This window comes from Zootoca vivipara, chromosome 1, assembly GCF_965207765.1.
Source record: "Zootoca vivipara chromosome 1, rZooViv2.hap1.1, whole genome shotgun sequence".
In the NCBI taxonomy this organism is placed as follows: domain Eukaryota; kingdom Metazoa; phylum Chordata; class Lepidosauria; order Squamata; family Lacertidae; genus Zootoca; species Zootoca vivipara.
Genome location: NC_142582.1, coordinates 15,598,494 through 15,609,758, shown reverse-complemented (window position 1 = coordinate 15,609,758; position 11,265 = coordinate 15,598,494). Strand labels below are relative to the sequence as shown.

Genomic DNA, 11,265 nt, shown 5'->3' with positions numbered 1-11,265 from the left:
CAAACAATTAAAATAGTGTAGAACAGTTGGTAGAAAATGTGTTTTTTGGATGGCAGCATTGAGGACTACGATTCTTACCATGGCCACTTCTATACTTTGGCAACACACACTTTGCCATGTGACAACCCCCCCCCCCCGAGGGGGGCACCATGGTCATTGTGGCCCTCAGTACAAAACAAAGGTTAACCACCCCTCTTTGGGAGGACTGTGTCAACCCCATCCATAACAGTTTGAAGGCTGCCGCCTAAGTAGGCGGATGAACCTCCCATTAACCGTACCAGTCCAGTCCTTCTGTTCCCAAGCACTGTTTCAAAACAGCCCCTGTCTCTCCTGATTTGATAAAAGAGAGATACAGTATAGAGTTGGGGCCCCCTGCATCCTAATGATGCCTCACCTCACACCCCCAGACTCATGACAGTTTCATGTGGAAGTTGAGTAGAATCGGCGATAAAATGGACCTCTGTGGGGAAGTCCATAGCATAACTGCTGTAGGTCATCTGCCAGCACGATCTTCTGCAGACCAGTAGAGTAACCAAGCAACTCAGATATCGGATTCTTATCTCATTATGCATGATCAAGCTTTCTTTAGCACCTCAGCCCAGGACTAATTGCAGCCATCAGCAGCCATTAACACCCATCTACAGGTTTACCACTCCCATCAACCCATCTCCCATTCCCACCCACCCCCACCACCCTCTGTATATATATAGGGTCTGACACTTCTGTTTCTAGTGTATCTGAAGAAGTGTGCATGCACACGAAAGCTCATACCAAAATATAAACTTAGTTGGTCTTTAAGGTGCTACTGAAGGAATTTTTTTATTTTGCAAGCAACTTCTGTCCTTGAAGCCCAGCCTAAAATCCATGTCATCCAAGACAACCTGAATCTGGCTGAAGAAGAGGAAGAAAAACAACATTTTCCAGGAGCACAAGGCACTGAATTCCCAAACATCTTCCTTTTCTGCAGGTGTGACCCATGCAGCCATCTGGGCAGCTTGCATTTCCTACCTGAGTGCTGCTGTTCCTCCCGAATTAAGAACTTCCGCTCAGGGTATTCTGCAGGGTCTCCACCTTGGCCTGGGCAGAGGGTGCGGAGCAATGGTTGGAGGAGTGCTGGTCAACTATTTCGGTAAGAGAAACATGTTGGATAGTTCCATTAGCAATTTACTCTCCTTTCATGCATTTTGGGTGCTGCTTTATTAAATGTTTCCCAGGCATTCCCTTCCCTATACTTTAGTTATGTTAGCCATATGTTGATATCATGCTTGTGTTTTCTTTTGGGGGAGGGTTGGGTTATGTATGAAATTGTGTGGGTACTTGACACACCAAATTAGAAGTACCTGTATCTTTAAGGCATTTCTTTTACCTGTCATCTTCAAAACGTATTATTATTATTATTATTATTATTATTATTATTTTATTAATTATACCCCAGCCACTCTGGGCGGCTCCCAACAGAATATTAATAATAATAAAGCGATCGAACATTAAAAACTTCCCTAAACAGGGCTGCCTTCAGATGTCTTCCAAAAGTCAGATACAGTGGTACTTCCGGTTGCACACGGGATCCGTTCCGGAGCTCCGGTCGGATCCCGAAGGAATTTGCAATCGGAGATGCAGCTTCTGCGCATGTGCATTGCGAAACCCGGAAAAATACTTCCGGGTTTGCTGCGTACGTATTCCAAAGGATACATAACCGGAGGTGAACGTACCACTGTAGTTGTTTATTTCCTTGACATCTGATGGGAGGGTGTTCCACAGGGCAGGCACCACCACCAAGAAGGCCTTAACAGTTGTATACAAATGAAGAACAGAACGGGAGATGATCCCATACTTTTGAAATACTTGCAAGTCCCGATACACACAGGTGTGGCGAACCCAATTTGGGCACGCATCAAAGGTTCTAAACATCAACCCCCAACTCTCCATCTTTCCCTTGCCGAGTACTCTTCGGGTTTCATGCAATAATTTAGAGACTTTAATCATGCATGCATGGTCAGAGGAGGAAGCCTGCCCGCCAGTTGTTAGCATAAATTCAATGCTTTGAGCATTGTGCGCAGGTTTTATTCACTTTAAGTTAGCCATGCCAAAGGGAAAGGGAAAGGACCCCTGGATGGTTAAGTCCAGTCGAAATTGACTATGGGGTGCGGCTCTCATCCGCTTTCAGGCCTTTTGTCTGCAGACAGCTTTTCTGGGTCATGTGGCCAGCATGACTAAACCGCTTCTGGCGCAATGGAAGCCAGAGCACATAGAAACGCCGTTTACCTTCCCGCCACAGCGATACCTATTTATCTCCCTGCACTGGTACGCTTTTGATCTGCTAGTTTGGCAGGAGCTGGGGCAGAGCAACAGGAGCTCACCCCATTACGGGGATTTGAACCGCCGACCTTCTGATCGGCAAGCCCAAGAGGCTCAGTGGTTTAGACCACAGCGCCACCCGCATCCTTAGACACACCGTGGTTCCACTCTAAATTCAAGCCATGGTGTTTTAAATGCTTCTACGATTTCTCTCCTAATGTTTTCATCCAGAGGTTGTGGTCTAACTGACTTAGAGTAGAGCACATTAAAAGTGCAATCCTGTGTATGTCTACTCAGAGGTGCATAAGAAGACAAATTTATATATATACCTTACTTTTGAGCCAGACCTTTGGTCCATCTAGTTCATTACAAGTCTGGCTAGAAATCACTCTTTGCATGATTGAATTGGGTCTCACTCTTCCCTGTTTCTCTCCACAGGAGCTGCTTCGACATTCAGAGGGATAGGAATGGCCTGTCTTGTGATCCTATTGCTTTTTGCTTTGATCCAGTGGGTGGCAGTTCCTGATGAGAAAGAAGGTAGGTATAGGCATCCAACCAAACAGCATTTTCCTCTGCCTCTTGGGGTGATCTCCTCATCTGCTTTGCACTCTCTTCCTCTCGTGCCCATTTAGTCTCATTGATCATTTGACTCGAGTCATAACCTTAATGCTATAGGGCTGGGCTTACTTTTAATTGACCTCGTGTTTTCTTCTGTTTAAAGCAGAACTTTCCACGCTGGGCACACAGGGGCTTTTTCAGTAGAAGACATCCTTAATAAGCAAAAATGCCGGGTCCTCTATCTACAAGACAAACTGATCCAGAGACAAGGGAAAGACAGGAGCACTTGGAGATTTTTTTAAAAATGTCTCTGGGACTGGGGGTCCAGGAGCGAAAGAGCTTGCTAAGGATAAGCACTGCCCCCATAGTTGAATTTGTCTTGTTACCTTACGTCATACCTGCCAAGTCTCCCGCTGAAAAATGCGGGATCAGCAGCGGCGCGGCACCAGAAGTTGCGTAGAAGCAACTTCCGGGACCGCTCTGACCATGTGTGGGCACCAGAAATAGGGCAGAGCGGCACCGGAAGTCGCTTCTACGCATGCCCGGCGGCCATCTTGGTGGTGGCCGCGTGGTGGCGGCCATCTTGGTGACGGCCACCGTCATGCGGCCACCACCAAGATGGCCGCCGGGCATGCGTAGAAGGGACTTCCGGTGCCTCTCTGCCCTATTTCCGGTGCCCACACATGGGCAGAGCAGCACCCAAAAAGGAGGCTCCCTGGCAGGTAGGAAATCCAGGCGATTTCTAGGATTTTTCTCCATTCGGGAGAACAGCAGGAAACGGATTAAAATCCAGGGGTTTCCTGCGAAAAACGGGATACGTGGCAGCTAAGCCTTACGTATAATTCATTTTAAAGCATGAGCTGATTCTTGATAAGCTGGGCTGCAGTAAAAAAAAACTAGCTCTCTGAGTTATTCTTAGCAGCAAGTGGACCCAGGGAAGCCATTGTGGTGTTTTGGACTACTACAACTGTAATCTACACTGTGTCCGTCAGCTGGTTACCCCCCTGGTGCTTCCTCCTCTCCCATTATTTCCCACTTTTCCCCTCATCTGCCTCTGTGACCTTCCTCAGCCCCCTGTTGTAAAACTGTCTTCCTTTTCCTCCTCCCTGGAAGGGTCAGGATGGGGAGGCGGTCTCCACCATTCCTCTTCTTCCCAGTCCCCGACAATAACAGGGGGTTACACTAGAATCATAGAACAAGAATCATAGAACAGTGGATTCTATTATTTTTTCCATTCAGGGCTTGAGGTTTTGGGGATTCTGAAAAGTGGCCTTGATTGCTCAGAAGTAAATTTTGTATAACAGGGTGGATTTGGTTTAAATGACGATTTAAATCACTAATCAGTAAGACTTGATTTAAATCATATTTTTTTACAGAAAGATTCATTCTTGCTAGTGTAATCTTAATATTTACAACCAGATGAAGGTTTTATTTTTGGAATAATAAATTTTCAGAGTCGTTTTTGCAGTTATATCATAAATTACTGATTTGGTTATACTATTATAAATACATAGACCGATCATTATGAAATTATTGTGAGGTTTATTAAGTTAACTGTTTATATTTGGACAACTTTTCTTCTGTACTTTATTGGAAGGAGAAAAATAATTATTTCCTTAATAACAATTTAAACAATTTATTTAACTAAAACAATAACGTTATAGCATATATATCCATGTTTGGAAACTGATGCAATTAAACTTTTTTTTTTAAAAAAAAAAACAACCCTTAAGACTGGGTTTTAGCACAAACTTCAAAGAAATCCTTATTTCCTGATTAATAGCCTTTGGACTGTAATGTAACTTAAATAGAAAAAGTAGGTAGCCGTGTTGGTCTTGTTGTAAGCCAAAAAATGGCTTATCTTCTGAGTTAGCCAATAAAACTCAGAGACAAGAGGAGTTAGGAGTCCATTATGTTTATTGCAAAGCAATAAGGTTCCAGTCGAATCTTTTCGGAATACTGGAACCCCGCCCAAAGGTCGGGCAGGAATTTATAACATTTCAGACAAAGGATTTTGATTTAACCAATCACATAAAGCATTACATCATTTAATATTTTAATATTCATCATCATCTCATTTCATATTTAATACGTATGTCATTACCTAATCTAATACGCATGCGCAATAAGCATTGCTAACTAGGCCAAGGATTGCTAGCTAGGCCTCTGATTCTCAATAAGATGTTACATTGTGAGATAGTATGCGTGTTGGGAACCTGTGTTACGTGTACTATATAACAATTTGTGTTCTAGCTTATGAATTGCTTCTTTGTGATTTACGTATTAGCTGACCTTCTATCCCAGTAGGGACGGCTTCTTGCTGAATCATCAGTTTCTTTAAAGCAACAAGTTACCATAATTCACTATTATAAGCATATTCCAGGATTTATAGGGAATTACATTATCACCTTAATTGGGGCCCTTTGGGCCCCTGCTACAGTCTGAGTCGAAGCAAAATAAAAAAATTCCTTCAGTAGCACCTTAAAGACCAACTAAGTTTATATTTTGGTATGAGCTTTCGTGTGCATGCACACTTCTTCAGATACACGTGTATCTGAAGAAGTGTGCATGCACACGAAAGCTCATACCAAAATATAAACTTAGTTGGTCTTTAAGGTGCTACTGAAGGAATTTTTTAATTTTAAATAGAAAACTTACCTTTAGAAAGATTTTTGCTCCAAAAGCATCTTATTTTAAAAATCCGATTTAAATTAAAACAAAAATCAAATTTTTTACTTATTTTATCATTGATTTTTATCCAGCCTGTATGGCAGGGGTCGGCAACCTAAGGCCCATGGGCCACAAGTGGCCCACGGGGGTCGTTTAATCGGCCCACGAGCTGCTCCTGAACCGAGCCACCCACTTGGCAAGTCCCTGCGCGCAATGTGGGGAATTGCTTCTGTGGCGCCAGAAACCGCGTCTGTGCATGTGCAGACACCGGAAATCGCATCTACGCAGATTCCAGAAATCACGTGCGCGATCCGGCCCACGGAGGAATCTCGGCTGGAGTGAACCGGCCCAGGCGAGGCAAACCTTGCCGACCCCTGCTGCAGGGCAACAAATACTGACCTTTCAAATGGTTATTTCGAACTACAGAAAAAACCATGCTGGCCGAACGGATCCCAGTGCCTTCCAGTCCCGTGCCCATAGCTACCATTGACCTGGTACAGCAGCAGACGGAAGATATCATGCCTCGCCCAGAGCCCAAGCTTCCTCCCAAGAAAACAAAGCACCAGGAAGAGCAAGAAGACGTCAACAAGCCTGCCTGGAGTGTCAGCTCTTCCCCGTGGGTCACTCTCGCCTATGCTCTCTATCAGATCAAGGAAATGGTCCAGCTCTCCAAAAGCAACCAGGTGCTCGAGAACCAGCCTCTGCAGGTAACCCGCGCTTTGCTGCCTAAAAGGTGTTTTTAGGAGGAGAGAGCGGATATGACTCATTGCTGAAGGTTTTTAGAGTACCAAGGAAATGTTCTCGGGGCGGACGTGATCATTAGAGCCTGGCATCCCTTTCTTAGTTCGTGCAATCAAACTGACAGCAGAGAAATGGGTTGCAAATAAGGCTTCTGCGCGGTTAGAGGTGGGCAACCTCCTGCGAAAAGCGGGAAACAGCTCAACTCATTTCCTAGCCTATTCTCCTGTTTTGACAGGAGAAGGTCTCTTGCAAGCCTCCCTGAATTCCTAGCTGTTAAGCTTTGCATTCCAAAAGAAATAGCAGTGGGGGTATCTCAACCACGCAGATCTGTCAGTTTAGGAGCAGTCTGGGAGTGGCGTACGCTGGGTTCTGGAGAAGAATTATGGGGCTTGCAGTGCTTTTATCTTCTTTGAGGTAAACAATATAAGCCCCAGAAGGTTGCATCTGGGGGCTTGAGCCCTCAAACTTCGCGGGTTGTCTCCATATGCAACATGGAAGCTTTTCCGATTGCGATTATTCAACAAAACATACTGGTATTAGCTGTTGCTTGAATACTGACTAGAGAGAGTTCTGCTTCATGCACCCACAGACTTAATCTACGGAATGCTTTACCACAAGAGGAGATAATGTGTTTATCTTACAAGGGTGGGTTTTTTGGTGTGTGGTTTTTTTGTTTTTTTGAAAGGGCAGATAATCAGTAGAAATTAGCCACAACAGCTATATGTAGCCTCTAAGCACCAAATATTTGCGGCAATCCGATGCAGAGCAAGGCTGGAAACAAAGTCAGTCTTATAAGTACCTGGATTTTGGGAAGAAGGTTCTGTCACACACACACACACACACACACGGGGTTCTCTTTAAATAAGGGCTCTCTCTCTATATATGTATGATGTTTAATTCACTGAATCTTAAAATGCATTTGTGTGCAAGGAAAAAGAATCCAAAGAAAATAGCATTACAGTCGTACCTTGGTTCTCGAATGGAATCTGTTCCGGAAGTCCCTTTGACTTCCGAAAACATTTGAAAACCAAGGAGCGGCTTCTGATTGGCTGCAGGAGCTTCCTGCACTCAATCAGAAGCCGCCTTGGATATTCAGCTTCCAAAAAACGTTTGCAAACTGAAACGCACACTCTTGGGTTTGTGGCATTCAGGAGCCAAAACGGACGAGTACCAAGGTGTTCGAGAATCAAGGTATGCCTGTATTTGTTTTAATTGATGTGCATGGCCATCACCACCCTAGAAAAGGCATGCTCCCTTCTCAACATTGGAGAGGTTGCTTCTTAATAAGATAGCACCTATCACTTTTTAAAAACTTGCCTTTTAAAAAAGAATACCCCCAAAAAACTAATAAGAATCTCCTGATTAATCAGGTACATATTTGTGATAAATTAACTGGATTGTTGACAGTGTTCATTGCCCCACTTTGGACCAAGGTGTAGCCAGCCTCCTATGTGAGTTGCAGCAGTGATTCATGGGGCCAAAATTTGGAGCAAAAGTCCTGGGGGGCCCCCCAAGCATAAGGGCCCCCCAAACACAACAGGGCTGGCCATTGCATTTTGAAATAAGCAAATAGACATTGCTATCTATAGAGCTCCCCTCACTCTGCAAAGCCAGAGTCTAAAATTACTAAATTCCACTAGTACGGTAATTTGCAGGCGTGCTTCAGCAACAAAAGAAGGAAAACATTCACATTGTTGTAAGGCAGTGGGGGAGCCTATTAACACTGTTGAATACAAACTTTTGAAAAACCTGGTGTGTGTTTGCCTGAAAGTATGCTGTACTAACTGTACTTCTTTAATGTGCTCTTACACTCAAGCAACATTTCCCTTTACTTCCACTAAGATCTTCACAAGCAGCTTAATCGGCTAATGACAAAATTATGAGTTTTGCCATCAAGAGCAGTCTCTGCCTCGTAAAGCAGGCGCTTGAGCAGCTGTCTTAAAAATGAGATTAAATGTGTCCCTTCAGAGGTTGGCACTAATGATAGCTCTTTGATACTTTTGCACAATAATCTGTTCCACTACTATCTAAAGCACCCGGGAATAAGCATCTCAGCTTATAAAATTGATATTTGTACCCTGCCCATCTGGCTGAGTCTCCCCAGCCGCTCTGGGCAGCTTCCAATCGAATATTAAAACAATACAGCATTAAATATTTAAAAACTTCCCTAAACAGGGCTGCCTTCAGATGTCTTTTAAAAATAGGATAGCTAGCTGCTTATTTGCTTGACATCTGTTGGAAGGGCATACCACAGGGTGGGTTGCCACGACCAAGACGGCTCTCTGTCTGGTTCCCTGTAACCTTACTTCTCGCCAGGAGGGAACCGCCAGAAGGCCCTCGGCACTGGATCTCAATGTCAGCCACATTAGGAAAGAATATGGCCCGTTTGCAACCCAAGCTACCGCGTTTCTCCGAAAATAAGACACCACTATGGCTTATTTTCAGGGGATGTCTAAATTTTTTTCCTCCTCCTCCTGCCGTGGCCGGCATTGCTGCTGCGCCTATCACTATGTCTTATTTTCGGGGTATGGCTTATATTTCTTGAATGCTTAAAAATCCTGCTACGGCTTATTTTATGGCTACGTCTTATTTTTGGAGAAACAGGGTAGCAGGGAGATCTGAATACACAAGCCTGATGCCATAATGGTTTGTGGGATTTGTTTAGTGTTTGGATTTTGGGGGATCATGTTAACTTTTAGCTTTAGCTTTATATTTGCATATTGTAGAAACGAACTCGTTAAAAATATTTGAGAAAATGTTACAATCTCTCCCCCCCCCCACTTTTTTCATGAGTAGGAAAATGGCCTGCTGCTTAGTCAGTCTCCTGAAATATTCATAGCTCGGCTCCAGAAATAGCAAACCCTAACTCTCTGTGGCGCTAATGCGAAGGATTACACGGAAAATATGTCAAGCAAAGTTTGTGCACAGGAGCACCAAAATGTGTTAACAAGCCATAGGGATGTGCTGCGTTATTGCATATGTAACATTTTGAGAGAATGTTTTTTGCCTTAAAATACAACAAGTTTTTTTCATGCATGCTTCTTGGGGAAGAGCAGTTAGGAAAAGATAATAAGTAAGGTAAGTTTTTTGACATATTGCTGTCCGACGTTTTTACCTGGATATGATAGCGCTCCCCCCCTAATTGCTTTTAATGCTTATGTGCTGTGCCGTGTATGATTTTTTTCGTTGCTGCTGTTCTGACAAGGCTGCCTGGCTTACCTGCAGTGAAAGAATATGTGCGCTTTCCTGAGCAGCAGGGAAACCACAAGTATACATTTTTATACAGGGTCCTTTCTCTTTCCTAGAAAGCCAACAATAGTCATGAATTTGCACCAGGCGTCACACAGAATCAAAGCAGTGATGCGTCTGCAGAGACTTCTGTACCTACGGCAGCTCCTGAAACCCATCTCAGCCCAGGCTGCCCCGATCCAGACCCAGACCCTGCAGATTGCAGCGCTCAGCCTCCCGAGGTAGGGCAGGAATAGGGATGCCTGTCTTCATCTTGCTGCACCGGATCCTGCTCTTTGCGGGGAGCTGAGAGGAATGTTGAAACGAAAAGCTCGAAACTGCAGCTCCTTTCATCTCGGCGATGGTAACCTGACACAGCACACATTTTTAAATATTTAAGGCCTTTTTCTGTGTCAAAGCCCAATAGGCCTGTGGCAGGAAGGACTAAAAACCTAGGAAGGCTAGGCCAGAAGAGGCCGGCGTCAAAATAACTAGCAGAGGAGTTAAAATATTCCACACAAAATGCTCTTCAACCTTTGCGGGAACGAGGTTTGGGGTCCATTTCTGCGTAAACAAAACGGAAATCTAACTTGGTAGTGGATTTAATTTGTGAAAGGAAAGTCTGCTTCGGTTCCGAAAGCAGAATGCTGCATTGCATTTTCTCTTGCTTGAGACAAATTATTATTATTATTATTATTATTATTATTATTATTATTATTATTATTATTATTAAAATCAGTTCTTAGGGAAGGGGAAAAGAGAATTCATAGGTATTTCTCTCTCCACCCACCCTAAGTCTTATGTTAATTTATTGGGAGGCATATTAGTTTCCCAAGGAGAGATGCATAAACTACTGAAACTCTATAGAGAGACTACGCTAGTTAAATACCTAAATGAAGGAGTGGCTGAGAATTCTGTCTTTTGTAAAGACTTTTCAGGAACTTTGAATAGCTTTGGGCCAGTTGAGTTCTATGTTAAAAACGACTCTTGGATCCTTTTGAACTGGCCAGGTTGCTGTTCACTGCTCTCTGGCCAGGCTGCAGGGCATTGCTAAGGGCACTGAGACTGAATCAAAACTATTCGGCCGCCTACAACCCTTTGTTTACGAGGCTGTGGGTTAGGGCTTGTGTTTGTGTTGTGTAGGTTTGGCGTCATGCATAAAAAAAACCCTTGACTGTAATTGTTCCGTTTGTGAGAATATGGGACCCAGTTGACCCAACCCAACGTGGGGAGAAACTGTGTGTGGAGGTGAATCTTTCCTTTCCAACCCCCCTGTTACAGTCAGCTATGGGGTATTTGCATGGATGCTGATAGGCAGGAGACACATATGCACATCTGGGACCTATGGCTCTTCTCCTAGCTCACATAGGATGTCAGAATCCTTCTTTGGACTTTGGGACACCCCCAGGTCTTGCCAGGGAATACCCATAACAAGATTCACATGTGGTTTGTGTTGACAGCACCTTTTGCTTGGTGCAAGAGAGGGGATCCTGCTGCACCTCTACATCAGGGCCAATATGTTTTATCTCATGATAGTGTAAAATTTATTTTATTGGGAGGCGCGGTTATATTTATTTATAGCAGGGGTGAGGAGCCTGCGGTTCTCTAGACGTTGCTAGGACTACACATAACATGATCCTTGACCAGGGGCTCTGGCTGATGGCAGCTGGAGTCCATCAACATTTTTTTTAAAAAAAAATAATTTTTATTGATTTTAATATAAACAAAAACAAAACATAGCATAGGTTTGGTTACAGGTAGGTAGCCGTG

General features: G+C 43.9%; 1 protein-coding gene across 1 annotated transcript in view; it reads left to right on the top strand.

The window, feature by feature from the left end:
• MFSD6 (major facilitator superfamily domain containing 6) overlaps positions 1–9,890 on the top strand; it is a 37,157-nt gene extending 27,267 nt beyond the window's left edge. Inside the window, exons 4-7 of the mRNA XM_035136152.3 lie at positions 968–1,129; positions 2,737–2,835; positions 5,953–6,233; positions 9,573–9,890. Of these exons, the coding sequence (XP_034992043.3) occupies positions 968–1,129; positions 2,737–2,835; positions 5,953–6,233; positions 9,573–9,752 (722 nt within the window). The 3' untranslated portion in view covers positions 9,753–9,890. The remainder of the gene's footprint in view (positions 1–967; positions 1,130–2,736; positions 2,836–5,952; positions 6,234–9,572) is intronic.
• Positions 9,891–11,265: the final 1,375 nt, after the last annotated feature.